Below are 24491 nucleotides of genomic sequence, written 5' to 3'. Positions count from 1 at the left end.
ACAGTGGTAGGCTTGATTACCAACAATGACGAGATGGCCTACAGGGAGGAGGTGAGGGCAAGAATTATTAATTTGATGGAAAAGCAAATTTAGCCTCTTAGCCTACGTCGTTAAAACTCGTCTCTTGCTGTGAAAATGTTTTGTGGGATAGTTTTCAGGCCTTGTGGGTAAGTTTTCAGAGTTCTTTTGGGTCTTAAATTTTAGCTAGACCTGCTAGCCCTCACTCGTAGGGTATGTAAACATTATATAAAGTGGCATTGTTTAAAGTGGCTACATTCATTAAATCCAATTTTTTATTATTAAAGTGGCTAGAGATGAGTCAGTATGTTGGCAGTAGCCACTCAATGTTAGTAATGGCTGTTTAACAGTCTGATGGCTTTGAGATAGAAGCTGTTTTTCAGTCTCTCGGTCCCCACTTTGATGCACCTGTACTGACCTCGCCTTCTGAATGATAGCGGGGTGAACAGGCAGTGGCTCGGGTGGTTGTTGTCCTTGATGATCTTTTTGGCCTTCCTGTGACATCGGGTGGTGGAGGTGTCCTGGAGGGCAGGTAGTTTTTGCCCCCGGTGATGCATTGTGCAGACCTCACTACCTTCTGCAGAGCCTTACGGTTGTGGGCGGTGCAGTTGCCGTACCAGGCAGTGATACAGCCCGACAGGATGCTCTCGATCGTGCATCTGTAGAAGTTTGTGAGTGCTTTTGGTGACAAGCCGAATTTCTTCATCCTCCTGAGGTTGAAGAGGAGCAGTTTCGCCTTCTTCACCACGCTGTCTATGTGGTTGGACCATTTCAGTTTGTCCTTGATGTGTACACAGAGGAACTTAAAACTTTCCACCTTCTCCACTGCTGTCCCATCAATGTGGATAGAGGGGTGCTCCCTCTGCTGTTTCCTGAAGTCCACAATCATCTCCTTTGTGTTGTTGACGTCTCTCAAAGAACTTCATGATGACAGAAGAGAGTGCGCCTCGGCAATAGTCATTTAGTTCATTTACCTTAGCTTTCTTGGGAACAGGAACAATGGTGGCCATCTTGAAGCATGTGGGGACAGCAGACTGGGTAGGGAGAGATTGAATATTTCCGGAAACACATCAGCCAGCTGGTCTGCGCATGCTCCGAGGATGCGACTAGGGATGCTGTCTGGGCCGGCAGCCTTGCGAGGGTTAACATGTTTAAATGTCTTACTCACGTCGACCACAGAGAAGGAGAGCCCAAATTCCTTGGGAGCCACATCGATGGTACTCTATTATCTTCAAAGCAGGCGAAGATGTATAGCTTGTCTGGGTGCAAGACGTCAGTGTTCGCAACGTGGCTGGTTTCCCCTTTGTAATCCGTGATTGTCTGTAGACCCTGCCACATACGTCTCGTGTCTGAGCCATTGAATTGTGACTCGACTTTGTCTCTATACTGACGCTTTGCTTGTTTGATTGCCTTGGAGGGAATAGTTACACTGTTTGTATTCAGTCATGTTTCCAGTAGCCTTGCCATGATTAAATGCAGTGGTTCGCGCTTTCAGTTTTGTGTGAATGCTGCCATCAATTTCTGGTTAGGAAAGGTTTTAATAGTCACAGTGAGTACAACATCTCCGATGCACTTGCTAATAAACTCGCTCACCGAATCAGCGTATATGTAAATGTTGTTGTCTGAGGCTATCCGGAACATATCCCAGTCCACGTGATCGAAGCAATCCTGAAGCGTGGAATCAGATTGGTCAGACCAGCGTTGGATAGACCTAAGCATGGGCTAAACCTGTTTTAATTTGAGCCTTTAGGAGGGGAGCAACAAGATGGAGTCATGGTCAGACTTGCCGAAGGGAGGGCAGGGGAGTGCTTTGTATGCATAGTGGAATTTAGAGTAGCAATGGTCCAGAATGCTATCAGCTCATGTCGCGCATTCGATATGCTGATAGAATTTAGGAAGCCTTGTTCTCAGATTAGCTTTGTTAAAATCCCTGGCTACAATAAATGCAGTCTCAGGATATATGGTTTCCAGTTTACATAGAGTCCAGTGAAGTTCTTTCAGGGCCGTTGAGGTATCTGCGTTGGGGGGATATTCACGACTGACTATAATCAAAGAGAATTCTCTTGGTAGATAATGTGGTCAGCATTTGATTGTAAGGAATTCCCTAGATGCAGTTGCACCCCTAAAAACTAAAAACATTTCTCATAAGAAACTAGCTCCCTGGTACACAGAAAATACCCGAGCTCTGAAGCAAGCTTCCAGAAAATTGGAACGGAAATGGCGCCACACCAAACTGGAAGTCTTCCGACTAGCTTGGAAAGACAGTACCATGCAGTACTGTAGAGCCCTTACTGCTGCTCGATCAACCTATTTTTCTAACTTAATTGAGGAAAATAAGAACAATCCGAAATTCCTTTTTGATACTGTCGCAAAGCTAACTAAAAAGCAGCATTCCCCAAGAGAGGATGACTTTCACTTTAGCAGTAATAAATTCATGAACTTCTTTGAGGAAAAGATTATGATTATTAGAAAGCAAATTACGGACTCCTCTTTAAATCTGCGTATTCCTTCAAAGCTCAGTTGTCCTGAGTCTGCACAACTCTCCCAGGACCTAGGATCAAGAGAGACGCTCAAGTGTTTTAGTACTATATCTCTTGACACAATGATGAAAATAATCATGGCCTCTAAACCTTCAAGCTGCATACTGGACCCTATTCCAACTAAACTACTGAAAGAGCTGCTTCCTGTGCTTGGCCCTCCTATGTTGAACATAATAAACGGCTCTCTATCCACCGGATGTGTACCAAACTCACTAAAAGTGGCAGTAATAAAGCCTCTCTTGAAAAAGCCAAACCTTGACCCAGAAAATATTAAAAACTATAGGCCTATATCGAATCTTCCATTCCTCTCAAAATTTTTAGAAAAGGCTGTTGCGCAGCAACTTACTGCCTTCCTGAAGACAAACAATGTATACGAAATGCTTCAGTCTGCTTTTAGACCCCATCATAGCACTGAGACGGCACTTGTGAAGGTGGTAAATTACATTTTAATGGCATCGGACCGAGGCTCTGCATCTGTCCTCGTGCTCCTAGACCTTAGTGCTGCTTTTGATACCATCGATCACCACATTCTTTTGGAGAGATTGGAAACCCAAATTGGTCTACACGGACAAGTTCTGGCCTGGTTTAGATCTTATCTGTCGGAAAGATATCAGTTTGTCTCTGTGAATGGTTTGTCCTCTGACAAATCAACTATAAATTTCGGTGTTCCTCAAGGTTCCGTTTTGGGACCACTATTGTTTTCACTATATATTTTACCTCTTGGGGATGTTATTCGAAAACATAATGTTAACTTTCACTGCTATGCGGATGACACACAGCTGTACATTTCAATGAAACATGGTGAAGCCCCAAAATTGCCCTTGCTAGAAGCATGTGTTTCAGACATAAGGAAGTGGATGGCTGCAAACTTTCTACTTTTAAACTCGGACAAAACAGAGATGCTTGTTCTAGGTCCCAAGAAACAAAGAGATCTTCTGTTGAATCTGACAATTAATCTTAATGGTTGTACAGTTGTCTCAAATAAAACTGTGAAGGACCTCGGCGTTACTCTGGACCCTGATCTCTCTTTTGAAGAACATATCAAGACCATTTCAAGGACAGCTTTTTTCCATCTACGTAACATTGCAAAAATCAGAAACTTTCTGTCCAAAAATGATGCAGAAAAATTAATCCATGCTTTTGTCACTTCTAGGTTAGACTACTGCAATGCTCTACTTTCCGGCTACCTGGATAAAGCACTAAATAAACTTCAGTTGGTGCTAAATACGGCTGCTAGAATCCTGACTAGAACCATAAAATTTGATCATATTACTCCAGTGCTAGCCTCTCTACACTGGCTTCCTTTCAAAGCAAGGGCTGATTTCAAGGTTTTACTGCTAACCTACAAAGCATTACATGGGCTTGCTCCTACCTATCTCTCTGATTTGGTCCTGCCGTACATACCTACACGAACGCTACGGTCACAAGACGCAGGCCTCCTAATTGTCCCTAGAATTTCTAAGCAAACAGCTGGAGGCAGGGCTTTCTCCTATAGAGCTCCATTTTTATGGAACGGTCTGCCTACCCAAGTCAGAGACGCAAACTCGGTCTCAACGTTTAAGTCCTTACTGAAGACTTATCTCTTCAGTGGGTCATATGATTGAGTGTAGTCTGGCCCAGGAGTGGGAAGGTGAACGGAAAGGCTCTGGAGCAACGAACAGCCCTTGCTGTATCTGCCTGGCCGGTTCCCCTCTTCCCACTGGGATTCTCTGCCTCTAACCCTATTACAGGGGCTGAGTCACTGGCTTACTGGGGTTCTCTCATACCGTCCCTGGAAGGGGTGCGTCACCTGAGTGGGTTGATTCACTGATGTGGTCATCCTGTCTGGGTTGGCGCCCCCCCTTGGGTTGTGCCATGGCGGAGATCTTTGTGGGCTATACTCAGCCTTGTCTCAGGATGGTAAGTTGGTGGTTGAAGATATCCCTCTAGTGGTGTGGGGGGCTGTGCTTTGGCAAAGTGGGTGGGGTTATATCCTTCCTGTTTGGCCCTGTCTGGGGTGTCCTCGGATGGGGCCACAGTGTCTCCTGACCCCTCCTGTCTCAGCCTCCAGTATTTATGCTGCAGTAGTTAATGTGTCGGGGGGCTAGGGTCAGTTTGTTATATCTGGAGTACCTCTCCTGTCCTATTCGGTGTCCTGTGTGAATCTAAGTGTGCGTTCTCTAATTCTCTCTTTCTCTCTCTCTCTCGGAGGACCTGAGCCCTAGGACCACGCCCCAGGACTACCTGACATGATGACTCCTTGCTGTCCCCAGTCCACCTGACCGTGCTGCTGCTCCAGTTTCAACTGTTCTGCCTTATTATTTTTCGACCATGCTGGTCATTTATGAACATTTGAACATCTTTGCCATGTTCTGTTATAATCTCCACCCGGCACAGCCAGAAGAGGACTGGCCACCCCACATAGCCTGGTTCCTCTCTAGGTTTCTTCCTAGGTTTTGGCCTTTCTAGGGAGTTTTTCCTAGCCACCGTGCTTCTACACCTGCATTGCTTGCTGTTTGGGGTTTTAGGCTGGGTTTCTGTACAGCACTTTGAGATATCAGCTGATGTACGAAGGGCTATATAAATAAATTTGATTTGATTTGATTTACTACACCTATTGTATTCAGCATTTCACTGTAAGGTCTACTACACCTGTTGTATTCAGCACGAAGGGCTATATAAATACATTTGATTTGATTCGCTGCCTTGAGTTTGCCAGATCTCTCATCCCAAACAGGATTCCCTCCTTGAGTTTGCCAGATCTCTAATCCCAAACAGGATTCGCTGCCTGAGTTTGCCAGATCTCTAATCCCAAACAGGATTCGCTGCCTGAGTTTTCCAGATCTCTCATCCCAAACAGGATTCGCTGCCTGAGTTTGCCAGATCTCTGATCCCAAACAGGATTCGCTGCCTGAGTTTTCCAGATCTCTAATCCCAAACAGGATTCGCTGCCTGAGTTTTCCAGATCTCTCATCCCAAACAGGATTCGCTGCCTGAGTTTGCCAGATCTCTAATCCCAAACAGGATTCGCTGCCTGAGTTTTCCAGATCTCTCATCCCAAACAGGATTCACTGCCTGAGTTTGCCAGATCTCTAATCCCAAACAGGATTCACTGCCTGAGTTTGCCAGATCTCTAATCCCAAAAAGGATTCGCTGCCCGAGTTTTCCAGATCTCGCATCCCAAACAGGATTCACTGCCTGTATAAACTGGGGATGATTAGGTGACCATGATGGTATGAGGGACAGTTTGAGAATTTAGCCAGGACACCGGGGTTAACACCCCTACTCATACGATAAGTGCCATGGGATCTTTAATGGCCTCAGAGAGTCAGGACACCCTACACAGTAGGGCAGTGTCCCGAATCACTGCCCTGGGGCATTGGGATATTTTTTTAGACCAGAGGAAAGAGTGCCTCCTACTGGCCCTCCAACACCACTTCCAGCAGCATCTGGTCTCCCATCCAGGGACCGACCAGGACCAACCCTGCTTAGCTTCAGTGATTTCATGTAGTGATATCAATGGCTGATACTACTACACATGAGCTGAGCTGACACATGATACAATACTGTAATTTATTAAAACAGGAAAGATTTTGGTTCAACCCTGCAGAGCATGAATACTACAACACAGAATTCAAACAGAGATCATTTTATTGGCATAAAAAAAAATACAAAATTATAGCATGCACACCATTGCTTCCTCACTGGAATCCATATGGTCCAATGGAATATTTTATGGGAGGTTGATATTGACGTTAGTAATGTCAAACGGTTATGTGTTATAATTCTGATCTTTCTACCGCAGTTAGTTTAAGAGGTCAGAAAATAAATAAATGATGAATTGGGAGAGTGTGTGTAATAAGTGTATGAATAACAATGTGTCCATGTATTGTATGTAGGTGGATGGTGCGCGTGACATGGATAGTAAGAGTGACAAAATAATTTACAGGGAGCATTAAAATTCTGTATATGTAGATTTACATTGCATGTGAAATAAGAGTTAAAATACATTATACCCTGTACATTCAGAAAGCTGTGTTTTAATGACTGCTACCAAACCCCAAGATCTAGCATACTCAATTAACCCTAGGATACCATCACCATTAACCCTAGGATACCATCACCATTAACCCTAGGATACCATTAACCCTAGGATACCCTCACCATTAACCCTAGGATACCATTAACCCTAGGATACCATCACCATTAACCCTAGGATACCATCACCATTAACCCTAGGATACCATCACCATTAACCCTAGGATACCATCACCATTAACCCCAGGATACCATCACCATTAACCCCAGGATACCATCACCATTAACCCTAGGATACCATCACCATTAACCCCAGGATACCATCACCATTAACCCTAGGATACCATCACCATTAACCCTAGGATACCATTAACCCTAGGATACCATCACCATTAACCCTAGGATACCATCACCATTAACCCTAGGATACCATTAACCCTAGGATACCATCACCATTAACCCTAGGATACCATCACCATTAACCCTAGGATACCATTAACCCTAGGATACCATCACCATTAACCCTAGGATACCATCACCATTAACCCTAGGATACCATTAACCCTAGGATACCATCACCATTAACCCCAGGATACCATCACCATTAACCCTAGGATACCATTAACCCTAGGATACCATCACCATTAACCCCAGGATACCATCACCATTAACCCTAGGATACCATCACCATTAACCCCAGGATACCATCACCATTAACCCCAGGATACCATTAACCCTAGGATACCATCACCATTAACCCTATGATATCATTAACCCTATGATACCATCACCATTAACCCTAGGACACCATTAACCCTAGGATTCCATTAACCCTAGGATACCATCACCATTAACCCCAGGATACCATCACCATTAACCCTAGGATACAGTCACCATTAACCCCAGGATACCATTAACCCCAGGATACCATTAACCCTAGGATACCATTAACCCTAGGATACCATTAACCCTAGGATACCATTAACCCTAGGATACCATTAACCCTGGGATATCATTAACCCTTGGATACCATCACCATTAACCCTAGGATACCATTAACCCTAGGATACCATTAACCCTAGGATACCCTCACATTAACCCTAGGATGCCTTCACCATTAACCCTTGGATACCATCACCATTAACCCTAGGATAACATTAACCCTAGGATACCATCACCATTAACCCTAGGATACCATTAACCCTAGGATACCATCACCATTAACCCTAGGATACCATTAACCCTAGGATACCATCACTATTAACCCCAGGATACCATCACCATTAACCCTAGGATACCATTAACCCTAGGATACCATCACCATTAACCCTAGGATACCATCTCACCACACTGACTTCAAAAGATGAAACAAACAAAAGATTAAGAAATAAAATTAATAAAGAGAATGAACTTCAAAACAACAATACATTGGTCCAGTAAAAGTGCTATTCAGACCTGATTGGTCTAGAATGACTATCCGGTCTGATCTCAGAGGTCAATCTATCTGGTCTGATCTCAGAGGTCCATCTATCTGGTCTGATCTCAGAGGTCCATCTATCTGGTCTGATCTCAGAGGTCCATCTACCTGGTCTGATCTCAGAGGTCCATCTATCTGGTCTGATCTCAGAGGTCCATCTACCTGGTCTGATCTCAGAGGTCCATCTAACTGGTCTGATCTCGGAGGTCCATCTATCTGGTCTGATCTATCTGGTCTGATCTCGGAGGTCCATCTATCTGGTCTGATCTATCTGGTCTGAGGTCCATCTATCTGGTCTGATCTCAGAGGTCCATCTTTCTGGTCTGATCTCAGAGGTCCATCTACCTGGTCTGATCTCAGAGGTCCATCTATCTGGTCTGATCTCAGAGGTCCATCTACCTGGTCTGATCTCAGAGGTCCATCTACCTGGTCTGATCTCAGAGGTCCATCTAACTGGTCTGATCTCGGAGGTCCATCTATCTGGTCTGATCTATCTGGTCTGATCTCGGAGGTCCATCTATCTGGTCTGATCTATCTGGTCTGATCTCGGAGGTCCATCTATCTGGTCTGATCTCGGAGGTCCATCTATCTGGTCTGATCTCGGAGGTCCATCTATCTGGTCTGATCTCGGAGGTCCATCTATCTGGTCTGATCTATCTGGTCTGATCTCGGAGGTCCATCTATCTGGTCTGATCTATCGGGTCTGATCTCGGAGGTCCATCTATCTGGTCTGATCTCGGAGGTCCATCTATCTGGTCTGATCTCGGAGGTCCATCTATCTGGTCTGATCTCGGAGGTCCATCTATCTGGTCTGATCTCGGAGGTCCATCTATCTGGTCTGATCTCGGAGGTCCATCTACCTGGTCTGATCCAGGTCTGACTCATCTTGGAGGTCCATCTATCTGGTCTGATCTTGGAGGCCCATCTATCTGGTCTGATTCAGACCTGAATGGTCTTGGAGGCCCATCTATCTGGTCTGATTCAGACCTGACTGGTCTTGGAGGTCCATCTATCTGGTCTGATCCAGACCTGACTGGTCTCGGAGGCCCATCTATCTGATCTGGTCTCGGATGCCCATCTATCTGATCTGGTCTCGGATGCCCATCTATCTGATCTGGTCTCGGATGCCCATCTATCTGATCTGGTCTAGGAGGCCCATCTATTTGATCTGCTCTAGGAGGCCCATCTATCTGATCTGCTCTAGGAGGCCCATCTATCTGATCTGGTCTAGGAGGCCCATCTATCTGATCTGGTCTAGGAGGCCCATCTATCTGATCTGGTCTAGGAGACCCATCTATTTGATCTGGTCTAGGAGGCCCATCTATTTGATCTGGTCTAGGAGGCCCATCTATCTGATCTGGCCTCGGAGGCCCATCTATCTGATCTGGTCTAGGAGGCCCATCTATCTGATCTGGTCTAGGAGGCCCATCTATCTGATCTGGTCTAGGAGGCCCATCTATCTGATCTGGTCTAGGAGGCCCATCTATCTGATCTGGTCTAGGAGGCCCATCTATCTGATCTGGTCTAGGAGGCCCATCTATCTGATCTGGTTTAGGAGGCCCATCTATCTGATCTGGTCTAGGAGGCCCATCTATCTGATCTGGCCTCGGAGGCCCATCTATCTGATCTGGTCTGATCCCAACAGGAGATGACAATCCAATATTACAAATAAAATAAAAATATATCTTTAAGATAATATTAATGGAAAAACATCAGGTATAATACATTTTGGATACAGCATGTAGACCACATGAGGACGGGCTCGTGGTAATGGCTGGTTTCCATGTGGTTGGCTCCGTTCCATCCATTATTATGAGCCGTCCTCCCCTCAGCAGACTCCACTGATGTACACAATCATATCCCACCATTCTGAGATCCTATTGGTCAGCTAAAACTTGTAAAAACAACAGATTCTGTTTCTAGAATCTCCCATATCACCTTCCTCATCAAGTACTACAGGTCCATAGAATGACCTGGCATTCAGACAGGAGGGGAATTTAGTTTGGCACCAGGCTCAGAAAAAAAATACATCATAGTAAACCCACCCAATCATTTAACCTCTGAACACTTCCTGTTTCCCGGCCAATTAGATCTGCAGCTGGGACAAATTTATTGGGAGAAAAAATATATATATATTGGCTGGGGCTGGGGAGTGGCAGAGACTACCATTGGCATGTAATTTGGTTTAATTTTATTGGCTGGGGCTGGGGAGTGGCAGAGATTACCATTGGCATGTAATTTGGTTTAATTTTATTGGCTGGGGCTGGAGAGTGGCAGAGACTAACATAGGCATGTCATTTGGTTTAATTTTATTGGCTGGGGAGTGGCAGAGACTAACATAGGCATGTCATTTGGTTTAATTGTATTGGCTGGGGCTGGGGAGTGGCAGAGACTAACATAGGCATGTCATTTGGTTTAATTTTATTGGCTGGGGCTGGGGAGTGGCAGAGACTACCTTAGGCATGTCATTTGGTTTAATTTTATTGGCTGGGGAGTGGCAGAGACTACCTTAGGCATGTCATTTGGTTTAATTGTATTGGCTGGGGAGTGGCAGAGACTACCTTAGGCATGTCATTTGGTTTAATTTTATTGGCTGGGGAGTGGCAGAGACTAACATAGGCATGTCATTTGGTTTAATTGTATTGGCTGGGGCTGGGGAGTGACAGAGACTAACATAGGCATGTCATTTGGTTTAATTTTATTGGCTGGGGCTGGGGAGTGGCAGAGACTACCTTAGGCATGTCATTTGGTTTAATTGTATTGGCTGGGGCTGGGGAGTGGCAGACACTACCTTAGGCATTTTATTTCTATGGAAACTGGAAATGAGCTTGTTAAGACCTGACTGATGGCTCTATAGAGCATTGCCTGTTAGACAAGGGCTTTGTCCCAAATGGTAGTGCACTATGTAGGGAATAGGGTGCCTGGGACGGAGCCAAAGGGCCTGTTCTTCCTGAGAGTAACAGAAACTAGTCGTTTGTTAATTAACATCTTAACTCTGGACGGGGCCTAGAGGTCTCACCGACCGACCACACTACTGTTAAATATATATCATCTTGGCTCCACCTCGGTGATCTCAGCATCTGCCTGATTGTTCCTTCAACGCCTCTAAATATTATTCACATAACATGAGAATAAGTAATGGTTCAGTACTCTAGTAGCTCATCTATACTGTGGTAGACAGTTCAGTGAAGTACTATTATACTGTGAGGGAGTTGTTCTGTCAGTGGCTAGCTAGTCGTCCATCCACAGCTGTATCAATACACTAACCCAATGGTTCCTGAGACTAGGGGTTAGGGGACGAGAACCCATGCCGAGTTAGGGGTTACACCATTTAGGGTGCCTCTTCATCACCACTTCTTAAAAGGGACCTACATAACATTACAGGGTAGTAAAGAGAGAGAGGAATTCAGATCATTAAACAAGCAGGTGGAATGAATTCAACCTTGTTTAGTTCTGTTGTCAATCTGGAGACAGTGTGTAATCAGTAGAACAACAAATCCAAACGGTCTATTCCACAACTCATGGACTGACCATCTGTCTAGAACCATTACAGGTAGGTAGTATATACTAACACACTGACCATCTGTCTAGAACCATTACAGGTAGGCAGTATATACTAACACACTGACCATCTGTCTAGAACCATTACAGGTAGGTAGTATATACTAACACACTGACCATCTGTCTAGAACCATTACAGGTAGGTAGTATATACTAACACACTGACCATCTGTCTAGAACCATTACAGGTAGGTAGTATATACTAACACACTGACCATCTGTCTAGAACCATTACAGGTAGGTAGTATATACTAACACACTGACCATCTGTCTAGAACCATTACAGGTAGGTAGTATATACTAACACACTGACCATCTGTCTAGAACCATTACAGGTAGGTAGTATATACTAACACACTGACCATCTGTCTAGAACCATTACAGGTAGGTAGTATATACTAACACGTCTTCTACAATGGCCATCTCTATCATTATTACACAGTGATGAGCAGCACAGAGCTGAGACATTATGATAGCGTGTCAAAGGGCACCCTATTCCCTGTTCTACTTTAGACCAGGGTCCACAGAGTACTGTGACAGCCAGGGTCCACAGAGTACTGTGACAGCCAGGGTCCACAGAGTACTGTGACAGCCAGGGTCCAGAGTACTGTGACAGCCAGGGTCCAGAGTACTGTGACAGCCAGGGTCCACAGAGTACTGTGACAGCCAGGGTCCACAGAGTACTGTGACAGCCAGGGTCCAGAGTACTGTGACAGCCAGGGTCCACAGAGTACTGTGACAGCCAGGGTCCACAGAGTACTGTGACAGCCAGGGTCCACAGAGTACTGTGACAGCCAGGGTCCACAGAGTACTGTGACAGCCAGGGTCCACAGAGTACTGTGACAGCCAGGGTCCACAGAGTACTGTGACAGCCAGGGTCCAGAGTACTGTGACAGCCAGGGTCCAGAGTACTGTGACAGCCAGGGTTCAGAGTACTGTGACAGCCAGGGTTCAGAGTACTGTGAGTCATGCTAAATACTCCACACAGTGACATGAACTCTGATGTAGTGCACTACCAGGGTCCATGGTCAAATGTAGTGCACTATCTAGGGAACAGGGTCCCCCAAGGAGCGGACGAGAGAGCGAGAGGTCTAACCCGCAAAACTAAATCTGGTTGATGGTCCTCTCAGAGCGTCTGTAGTCTAAACCTGGTTGATGGTCCTCTCAGAGGGTCTGTAATCGTCTGTGTTAGGTGAAGACAAGTAGAAGGACTGGGTCTTCCTCTTCAGACAGGCTCGCTTGGTGGCCAGGGTTAGAGAGCGCTTGCTGCTGGAGATTATCTCAGAGATGAACTTCTTACAGTTGATGCAGACCTCCATGGTACACCAGTCGTCGGTCAGCTCTTTGGGAAGAACCAGCTCCGGCTCGTCACGAGACCCCTCACTGCTGTTGTGTTCAGATAACCTGGGGGTGGAGAGTAGTGTTAGCCAGCCTGCCTGTTGTGTTCAGATAACCTGGGGGTGGAGAGTAGTGTTAGCCAGCCTGCCTGTTGTGTTCAGATAACCTGGGGGTGGAGAGTACTGTTAGCCAGCCTGCCTGTGTTCAGATAACCTGGGGGTGGAGAGTAGTGTTAGCCAGCCTGCCTGTTGTGTTCAGATAACCTGGGGGTGGAGAGTAGTGTTAGCCAGCCTGCCTGTTGTGTTCAGATAACCTGGGGGTGGAGAGTAGTGTTAGCCAGCCTGCCTGTTGTGTTCAGATAACCTGGGGGTGGAGAGTACTGTTAGCCAGCCTGCCTGTTGTGTTCAGATAACCTGGGGGTGGAGAGTACTGTTAGCCAGCCTGCCTGTGTTCAGATAACCTGGGGGTGGAGAGTACTGTTAGCCAGCCTGCCTGTTGTGTTCAGATAACCTGGGGGTGGAGAGTAGTGTTAGCCAGCCTGCCTGTGTTCAGATAACCTGGGGGTGGAGAGTACTGTTAGCCAGCCTGCCTGTTGTGTTCAGATAACCTGGGGGTGGAGAGTACTGTTAGCCAGCCTGCCTGTGTTCAGATAACCTGGAAGTGGAGAGTACTGTTAGCCAGCCTGCCTGTGTTCAGATAACCTGGGGGTGGAGAGTACTGTTAGCCAGCCTGCCTGTGTTCAGATAACCTGGGGATGGAGAGTACTGTTAGCCAGCTTGCGTGTTGTGTGGGAGGTGTTGCTAACATTTGCAACAGCAAATTACAATTTACCCCCCAAAAGTGACTGCGTTTGTGTCTTTTGACATTCTAGTCATGAGAAATAAGAAGAAACCCGCACACTACTCTTTAATAAACTTTACGTATCGGCCTCAAGCCCTTCCTCAGAGCTTTACGTATCGGCCTCAAGGCCTTCCTCAGAGCTTTACGTATCGGCCTCAAGGCCTTCCTCAGAGCTTTACGTATCGGCCTCAAGGCCTTCCTCAGAGCTTTACGGATCGGCCTCAAGTCCTTCCTCAGAGCTTTACGTATCGGCCTCAAGGCCTTCCTCGAGCTTTACGTATCGGCCTCAAGTCCTTCCTCAGAGCTTTAAGTATCGGCCTCACGGCCTTCCTCAGAGCTTTATGTATCGGCCTCAAGGCCTTCCTCAGAGCTTTACGTATCGGCCTCACGGCCTTCCTCAGAGCTTTATGTATCGGCCTCAAGCCCTTCCTCAGAGCTTTACGTATTGGCCTCAAGGCCTTGCTCAGAGTTTTTGTGAGTTTTTTAAAAATTAGCACCCTTATGTAGACATAGCTCCACCCACATCCGTTCCACACATAGAATGGGGTTGGAGTCGAGGGAAAACAAGTGTAACCAAATATAGCAATGTACATTCCATAAATATTCTAATATTCTAAGTGTGTACATAAAACAAATTAAACACGTCTGTAAAACCACAATAAGGACACCAACCCATCAAGCAAGTGTTCATAAATCATTGGGTACAGTGCCAGAAAATCTACAGAGGAATCTGAAATGGTGGCATTATTTAATGTTCACATTTACAACACAACTAGCCAGAACAGCAGTCCAACTAGCAAGAACAGCAGTAACTAGCCAGAACAGCAGTCCAACTAGCAAGAACAGCAGTAACTAGCCAGAACAGCAGTAACTAGCCAGGACAGAAGTTCAACTAGCAGTTCAACTAGCCAGAACAGCAGTTCAACTAGCCAGAACAGCAGTAACTAGCCAGAACAGCAGTAACTAGCCAGGACAGAAGTTCAACTAGCAGTTCAACTAGCCAGAACAGCAGTTCAACTAGCCAGAACAGCAGTTCAACTAGCCAGAACAGCAGTTCAACTAGCCAGAACTGCAGTTCAACTAGCCAGAACTGCAGTTCAACTAGCCAGCACTGCAGTTCAACTAGCCAGAACAGCAGTTCAACTAGCCAGAACAGCAGTTCAACTAGCAAGAGAACAGCAGTAACTAGCCAGAACAGCAGTAACTAGCCAGAACAGCAGTTCAACTAGCCAGAACAGCAGTTCAACTAGCCAGAACAGCAGTTCAACTAGCCAGAACAGCAGTAACTAGCCAGAACAGCAGTAACTAGCCAGAACAGCAGTAAGTTCAACTAGCCAGAACAGAAGTTCAACTAGCCAGAACAGCAGTAACTAGCCAGAACAGCAGTCCAACTAGCAAGAACAGCAGTAACTAGCCAGAACAGAAGTTCAACTAGCAAGAACAGCAGTAACTAGCCAGAACAGCAGTAACTAGCCAGAACAGAAGTTCAACTAGCAAGAACAGCAGTAACTAGCCAGAACAGAAGTTCAACTAGCCAGAACAGCAGTTCATAATTAAGCCCTTCAGGAAATAATGTCTGGAGGGTGAAGTTCCCAAATATTCTCTTTTACTCAGAGTATTATTAATATCACCACCCCTGTCTGATATCTTAACTTTCTCTATGCCACAAAATCTAAACGTAGAAATGTCATGCTTCAGGTCATTGAAATGTACTGGGACTGGATAATCCCTGTCATTTCTCATGATTGAACTTTTATGTTCATTAATTCTCTGTTTGAGAGAATGAGAGTTTTACCGACATAGCAGAGCCCACATGGACATTTAATCAGGTAGATAACATGGGTGGTGGAGCACGTAATAATGTCATTGATTTGGAACCATTTTCCTGTGTGTGGGTGGTAGAAGTATTCACACTTCATCATATTGTTACACTGTGAGCAATGTCACATTTATAGTTACCATTCAGAAGAGGGTGGAAAAGATTTCTACTCAATCACTTTTTATAGCTATTGTTTACGAGCCTCCTGGGACTTATACAGCGTTCCTCACTGAGTTTCCTGAATTCGTATCGGACCAAGTGACAATACATTTTTTTTTTAAATATCTGCCATGACTACAAGAAACTGGTATACAGAAAATACCCGAGCCCTGAAGCAAGCTTCCAGATAATTGGAATGGAAATGGAGCTCTACCAAATTGGAAAGCTTGGAAAGACCGTACCATGCAGCCCTCACGGCTGCTTGATCAAACTAGTGGCATCGCACTCCTCACAGAGGACCGTCATCTGTCACTGACCTAATGTTACGTAAATAGGGGTGTGAACCTTTAAACAAAATTGGGATCATTAATGTTTAGAAAACCAGTTTTTCCCCCACAAAATTTAAATCCCAGGGCAGTTATCACAAAACTATCACTAACAGGTCCCCATCATTGTCAAAAAGGAAACATTTTAATCAAACAAATACCTAACGTAACAGTGCTGTACCGTTAGGAGGAGATATTCCAGCCGCGAGTTGCCCAGTGATGCGAGCCTACCAGACGAGCTACATGCCTTTTAATTTCGCTTTGAGGCAAGCAACACTAATACATGCATGAGAGCACCAGCTGTCCCAAACGTAGCCCATGTGAGCAAGACCTTTAAACAGGTCAACATTCACAAGGCTGCAGGGCCAGACGGATTACCAGGACGTGTACTCAGAGCATGCGCAGACCAACTTGCAAGTGCCTTCACTGACATTTTCAACCTCTCCCTGACCCAGTCTAATACCTACACATTTCAAGCAGACCACCATAGTCTCTGTTCCAAAGAAAGCGAAGGTAACCTGCCTGAATGACTACCGCCCCATAGCACTCAGGTCGGTAGCCATGAAGTGCTTTGAAAGGCTGGTCATGAATCACATCAACACCATTATCCCGGAAACCCTAGACACACTCCACCCGCATACTGCCCCAACAGAGTCACAGTTGATGCAATCTCAATTGCACTCCACACTGCCCTTTCCCACCTGGACAAAAGGAACACCTATGTGAGAATGCTGTTCATTAACTATAGCTCAGCATTCAACACCATAGTACCCTCAAAGCTCATCACTTAGCTAAGGACCCTGGGATGAAACACCTCCCTTTGCAACTGGATCCTGGATTTCCTGACAGACCACCCCCAGCTGGTAAGGGTAGGTAACAACACATCTGCCACGCTGATCCTCAACACAGGGGCCCCACAGGGGTGCATGCGTAGTCCCCTCCTGTACTCCCTGTTCACCCACGACTGAATGGCAAAGCAAAACTCCAACACCATCATTAAGTTTGCTGACGACACAACAGTGGTAGGCCTGATCCTCGACAACGATGAGACAGCCTATAGGTTAGGAGGTCAGAGAACTGGCAGTGTGGTGCCAGGACAACAACCTATCCCTCAATGTGAGCAAGACAAAGGAGCTGATCGTGGACTACAGGAAAAAGGAGGAATGAACAGGCCCCCATTAACATCGACGGTTCTGTAGTGGAGGTGGTAGAGAGTTTTGAGTTCCTTGGTGTCCACATCACCAACAAAACTATCATGGTCCAAACACACCAAGACAGTCGTGAAGAGGGTACGACAACTCCTTTTCCCCCTCAGGAGACTGAAAAGATCTGGCATAGATCCACAAAAAGTTCTACAGCTGCACCATCGAGAGCATCCTGGCCAGAGGCATCACCGCCTGGTATGGCAACTGCTCGGCATCCAACCATAAGGCGCTACAGAGGGTAGTGTGTACGGCCCAGTAGTTCACTGGGATCAAGCTTCCTGCCATCCAGGACCTGCACTACTGTTCAAAACACTGTCCGTGGCGTTAACAATAGATTGTTGAACGTCTACGAACATGCTGTCATAGATCACTGCAACGAGTCATCACATTGATGAGTAGTGAGACATGAAGTCCCATGTCCTGAGAACATGGAGGAGAGGAACACAGCAGAGAACCTAAAACGGCATTAATACCATCGTTGCTGAGTGGGTGGGGGACAGCAGAAAGGTGAACGCTGTCTGGTAGGTATCACTGCAGTAGATTGAACTGCTCGGTCTGGTAGGTAGCGTAGCCAGGACTGCAGTAGATTGAACTGCTCGGTCTGGTAGGTAGCGTAGCCAGGACTGCAGTAGATTGAACTGCTCGGTCTGGTAGGTAGCCAGGACTGCAGTAAATTGAACTGCTCGGTCTGGTAGGTAGCCAGGACTGCAGTAGATTGAACTGCTCGGTCTGGTAGGTAGCCAGGACTGAGGTAGATTGAACTGCTCGGTCTGGTAGGTAGCGTAGCCAGGACTGCAGTAGATTGAACTGCTCGGTCTGGTAGGTAGCGTAGCCAGGACTGCAGTAGATTGAACTGCTCGGTCTGGTAGGTAGCGTAGCCAGGACTGCAGTAGATTGAACTGCTCAGTCTGGTAGGTAGCCAGAACTGCAGTAGATTGAACTGCTCGGTCTGGTAGGTAGCCAGGACTGCAGTAGATTGAACTGCTCGGTCTGGTAGGTAGCGTATCCAGGACTGCAGTAGATTGAACTGCTCTGTCTGGTAGGTAGCCAGAACTGCAGTAGATTGAACTGCTCGGTCTGGTAGGTAGCGTAGCCAGGACTGCAGTAGATTGAACTGCTCGGTCTGGTAGGTAGCCAGGACTGGGGTAGATTGAACTGCACTGCCCCCTAGCGGTCAAACGGCAGACCATATCTGAATTGTGAATTCACATGTCATTTTATGTATTTTTTTATTATTGTTTAAACTATAAAAAGAAAAGCAGTTTAAATGTTATTTGTCACATCCCTAAACCCAAGACCGGTAATGATGTTATTGTGTACCTGGAGACAGTCCGGCGCAGACTGTGGCTGGACGAGGGCTTCTCTGGGGTGTCCAAGGCTGATGTCCCTCCAGCCTCCTCCCTGGGTAGAGTGGCAGTAGGACCCAGAGAGGAGACGGGCAGGTTGGCATACGGCTTAGAGGGAAGTCTCATCTGGAACAACAGGACAGAGTTAGGAGGGTCAGATATATAGACATAATCTGTCAACAATTAAAGGGCTAGTGTGGTCACTGGATGGACGAAGACTACTTTGGCTCACCTTTTTACAGCACTGCGAGCACACAGGCCTGGCAAGAGAGCGAAATATTCAGTCACAACAAATTGCATGAATTCTGATATATGCAGCGCCTTCGGATTATATTCGGACCACCTTGAATTCTACCACATTTTATGTTACAGCATTATTCTAAAATCTCAAATCTACACACAATACCCCATAATGACAAAGCGAAAACAGGTTTATAGAAAGTGTTGTAAATTTACATAAGTATTTAAATACGTAAGTATTTAGACCTTTTGCTTTGAGACTCGAAATCAAGCTCAGGTGCATCCTGTTTCTATTGATCATCCTTGAGATGTTTCTACAACTTGATTGGAGTCCACCTGTGGTAAATTAAATTGATTGGACATCATTTGGAAAGGCACATCTGTCTATATAAGGTGCCACAGTTGACAGTACATGTCAGAGCAAAGACCAAGCCATGAGATCAAAGGAATTGTCCGTAGAGCTCCAGGACAGAATTGTGTCGAGGTACAGATCTGGGGAAGGGTACCAAAATATTTCTGCAGCATTGAAGGTCCACAAGAACACAGTCTCGGGGGAGAAGGGGCCTTGGTCAGGGAGGTGACCAAGAATCGGGTGGTCACTCTGACAGAGTTCCAGGGTTCCTCTGTGGAGATGGGAGAACCTTCCTGAAGGACAACCATCTCTGCAGAACTCCACCAAATCAGGCCTTTATGGTAGAGTGGCCTAAAGACTTTCAGACCATGAGAAACAAGATTCTCTGGTCTGATGAAACCAAGATTGAACTCTTTGGCCTGAATGCCAAGCGTCACATCTGAAGGAAATCTGGCACCATCCCTACTGTGAAGTATGGTGGTCGCAGCATCATGCTGTGGGGATTTTCTTCAGCGGCAGGGACTTGGAGACTAGTCAGGATTGAGATAAAGATGAATGGAGCAAAGCACAGAGATCCTACACGATACCTGAGTGCTCCTCCAGAGCACCTCGCCCCCAGTCAACCACCCTAAGCACACAGCCAAAACAGCACAGGAGTGGCTTCGGGACAAGTCTCTGAATGTCCTTGAGTGGCCCAGCTAGAGCCTGGCCTTGAACCCGATCAAGCATCTCTGGAGAGACCTGAAAATAGCTGTGCAGCGACGCTCCCCATCCAACCTGACAGAGCTTAAGATGATCTGCAGAGAATGATGGGAGAAACTCTCCAAATACAGGTGTGCCAAGCTTGTAGTGTCACACCCAAGAAGACTTGAGGCTGTAATCACTGACAAAGGTTCTTCAACAAAGTACTGAGTAAAGGGTCTGAATACTTAAAAATGTAAAATAAGGCTGCAACGAAAAAAAAATGTAGAGAAAGTCAAGGGGTCTGAATAATTTCCAAATGTACTGTATATTTTTTCATTTATAATTTATTTTCCATTTAGAAGGACAATAACAACAACAGTAACTACAAACATGACAACAAACAATAGATGGGTGGAGGGGGAGGGTAGGTATCCTGGGTCCTACCAGGAAACACGACACCCAGTGAGCCCTGCCAAAGCAGGCCAGGCATCCTGTGTGACCTGGCAGGAGTCAAGCCTGGGGGGGTACAGCTCAAACAAATACAGACGATTAATATATTAGCTCTTTGATTTACATATGATCTTATAATGTCCAAGAGACCCCACCCCCTCTGATTAACATTAAAGAGATTCTCCGGTACTTTGAGTCAGTAGATCTGAATGTAGTGCTCAAGAGTCAAGTGGTCCCTTGAAAATGTCGTACTACATTAAATATGGGCACCACGTTATTGCGCTCTCTCGCTCTGCTGTGTGTGTCTTGCTTGCTGTCGCTCAAATGGCGAGGGGCTGAAGCTCATTGGCTTGAACTGCTAGGGGCTTGCAATCATGGGGGAAAATGGTGCCACACAGCTTCCAGAAACACAGTCACTTGCAGACTAGAGATTTTGTGGCTAATTGAGGTAAAACAGTAATTCTGCTCATAGATTATACATGTATGAACTACACCTTGAGACATCTAGCCCAAAGCCAGAGGTTTTAAAAATACTTAGTCACCAAAGTGACAGCCATAATAGAGAACTATATTCTAATATAAACACAGCCATAATAGAGAACTATATTCTAATATAAACACAGCCATAACAGAGAACTATATTCAAATATAAACACAGCTATAATATAAATGTACCTTTTGCAGAACTGGCAGGTGTAGGACCAGGTGAAAAAGGAGAACCTTTTAGTCTGACAGGAGAAACACAGCTACAGGAGAGAGGAGAACGGTTATTTCAGAAATCAAGTAAATATCAAGTCAAAGACATTAAGCGCTGCAAGAATGTTACAAGACGGATCCAGTCAGACTACTTTGGTATTTGTTTGAGGCATGTGATGTTTATTGTGACAGCAACAAGGAGCATTGCAGGCACAGGAGGACACAACGTTGTGCAAGGTTCAGAAAGTATTGTAGAACACAGGCTACTCTGATATGTGGAATAAGGAACTATGTAAGCTGTATTCATGCCATTTATATCTGCAATGATTTCCTACTGAACACCACCCCGCCAGTACGGCGTCTCCAGACAGGCCCCGGTACCTGCCCCGCTGGTACGGCGTCTCCAGACAGGCCCCGGTACCTGCCCCGCTGGTACGGCGTCTCCAGACAGGCCCCGGTACCTATCCTGCCGGTACGGCGTCTCCAGACAGGCCCCGGTACCTGCCCCGCTGGTACGGCGTCTCCAGACAGGCCCCGGTACCTACCCTGCCGGTACGGCATCTCCAGACAGGCCCCGGTACCTGCCCCGCCGGTACGGCGTCTCCAGACAGGCCGGTACCTACCCTGCCGGTACGGCATCTCCAGACAGGCCCCGGTACCTGCCCCGCCGGTACGGCGTCTCCAGACAGGCCCCGGTACCTACCCTGCCAGTACGGCATCTCCAGACAGGCCCCGGTACCTATCCTGCCGGTACGGCAGCATCTAGACAGTATCTAGACAGTATCTAGCCCTGCTAGTACAGTATCTAGACAGGCCCAGTTCTAGACAGGCCCAGGTTTAGCCCTGCTAGTACAGTATCTAGACAGGCCCAGGTTTAGCCCTGCTAGTACAGTATCTAGACAGGCCCAGGTTTAGCCCTGCTAGTACAGTATCTAGACAGGCCCAGGTTTAGCCCTACTAGTACAGTATCTAGACAGGCCCAGGTTTATCCCTACTAGTACAGTATCTAGACAGGCCCAGGTTTAGCCCTACTAGTACAGTATCTAGACAGGCCCTAGCCCTGCTAGTACAGTATCTAGACAGGCCCTAGCCCTGCTGGTACAGTATCTAGACAGGCCCAGGGGTTAGCCCTACTGGTACAGTATCTAGACAGGCCCAGGGGTTAGCCCTACTAGTACAGTATCTAGACAGGCCCAGGGTTTAGCCCTACTAGTACAGTATCTAGACAGGCCCAAGTCTAGCCCCGCTGGTACGGTATCTAGACAGGCCCAAGTCTAGCCCCGCTGGTACAGTATCTAGACAGGCCCAGTTCTAGCTGGTACAGTATCTAGACAAGCTCAGTTCTAGCCCTGCTGGTACAGTATCTAGAAAGGCCCAGGTTTAGCCCTACTAGTACAGTATCTAGACAGGCCCTAGCCCTGCTGGTACAGTATCTAGAAAGGCCCAGGTTTAGCCCCGCTAGTACAGTATCTAGACAGGCCCAGTTCTAGCCCTGCTAGTACAGTACCTAGACAGGCCCAGGTTTAGCCCTGCTAGTACAGTATCTAGACAGGCCCAGGTTTAGCCCCGCTAGTACAGTATCTAGACAGGCCCAAGTCTAGCCCCACTGGTAGAGTATCTAGACAGGCCCAGGTTTAGCCCTACTAGTACAGTATCTAGACAGGCCCTAGCCCTGCTGTTACAGTATCTAGAAAGGCCCAGGTTTAGCCCCGCTAGTACAGTATCTAGACAGGCCCAGTTCTAGCCCTGCTAGTACAGTATCTAGACAGGCCCAGTTCTAGCCCTGCTAGTACAGTATCTAGACAGGCCCAGTTCTAGCCCTGCTAGTACAGTATCTAGACAGGCCCAGGTTTAGCCCTGCTAGTACAGTATCTAGACAGGCACAGGTTTAGCCCTGCTAGTACAGTATCTAGACAGGCCCAAGTCTAGCCCCACTGGTAGAGTATCTAGACAGGCCCAGGTTTAGCCCCGCTAGTACAGTGTCTAGACAGGCCCAGCTCTCACCTTTCCTTTCCTCAGTTCGTTGTAGACGTCTTTGTACTGTTGGAACTTCTCCAGCTCAGCTTTGACCAGAACCTGTCTGATGTGCATCACCTCTTCTACTGTTAGAGCCAGACACTCTACAGGGTAGCAGAAGTCCTCCTGAAATAACATACACATACAAACACACACACACAGTTAGCTGATTAGCTTTAACAAAGTAGCCTGGGTACATGCATATACATTTGAGTAGTTTAGCAGATGCATTTATCCAGAGCAACATGCAATTTGTGCATTCATCATAAAAGAGCTAGCTGGGACAACCAGATAGGTGCAGTGAAATGTGTTGTTTTACAGGGTCAGCCACAGTAGTACAACATCCCAGAGGAAATTAGGGTTAAGTGCCTTGCTCAAGGACAGACAGATTTGTCACCTTGTCGGCTCGGGTAATGGAACCAGTGAAATTTCGGTTACTGACCCAACGCTCTAACCGCTAGGCCACCCTGTCTGTTTGTGCCATCGTGCCAAACAGGTGTGGTCCCAGGCTATTATCAAAGCTCTATGACAATGGAAAGGCTCAACCTCCCATAGAGGAGCTGTACCTATATTCTGACAGCATGAAAATGAGGCGATCACATTAAAGTGAAAACGATCCCTTTAACAGAGTCTAAAAGCTCGCCACCTCACCCGTTACGTTACCGCGCCACCTCACCCGTTACCACGCCACTTCACCCGTTACATTACCTCGCCACCTCACCAGTTATTGCGCCACCTCACCCGTTACCGCGCCACCTCACACGTTACCTCGCCACCTCACACGTTACCGCGCCACCTCACCCGTTACGTTACCGCGCCACCTCACCCGTTACGTTATTACACCTTCTCACTCGTTACGTTAGTACACTTTCTCACCCGTTACGTTATTACGCCTTCTCACCCGTTACGTTATTACGCCTTCTCACTCGTTACATTAGTACACCTTCTCACCCGTTACGTTATTACACCTTCTCACTCGTTACGTTAGTACACCTTCTCACCCGTTACCGCACCACCTCACCCGTTACCGCACCACCACACCCGTTACCGAGCCACCTCACCCGTTACGTTACCGTGCCACCTCACCCGTTACCGAGCCACCTCACCCGTTACCGAGCCACCTCACCCGTTACCGCGCCACCTCACCAGTTACGTTATTACGCCTTCTCACCCGTTACTACACAATCTCACCCGTTACGTTACTGCGCCACCTCACCAGTTACGTTACTGCGCCTCCTCACCCATTACGTTAAAGTGCCACCTCACCCGTTACATTACTGTGCCACCTCACCCGTTACATTACTGCGCCACCTCACCCATTACGTTATTACGCCTTCTCACCCGTTACGTTATTACACCTTCTCACTCGTTACGTTATTACACCTTCTCACCCGTTACGTTATTACA

General features: G+C 46.7%; 1 protein-coding gene across 1 annotated transcript in view; it reads right to left on the bottom strand.

Annotated features, from left to right (window-relative positions):
- Positions 1-10483: 10483 nt before the first annotated feature.
- LOC112264300 (protein spire homolog 1) overlaps positions 10484-24491 on the bottom strand; it is a 122134-nt gene continuing 108126 nt past the window's right edge. Inside the window, 5 exon segments of the mRNA XM_042295048.1 lie at positions 10484-13017; positions 18621-18772; positions 18879-18906; positions 21048-21118; positions 23073-23210. Of these exon segments, the coding sequence (XP_042150982.1) occupies positions 12756-13017; positions 18621-18772; positions 18879-18906; positions 21048-21118; positions 23073-23210 (651 nt within the window). The 3' untranslated portion in view covers positions 10484-12755.

This window comes from Oncorhynchus tshawytscha, linkage group LG13, assembly GCF_018296145.1.
Source record: "Oncorhynchus tshawytscha isolate Ot180627B linkage group LG13, Otsh_v2.0, whole genome shotgun sequence".
NCBI classification, from domain to species: domain Eukaryota; kingdom Metazoa; phylum Chordata; class Actinopteri; order Salmoniformes; family Salmonidae; genus Oncorhynchus; species Oncorhynchus tshawytscha.
Note: the sequence above shows the minus strand (reverse complement) of the source record. Positions and strands in the feature narration are given on the sequence as shown.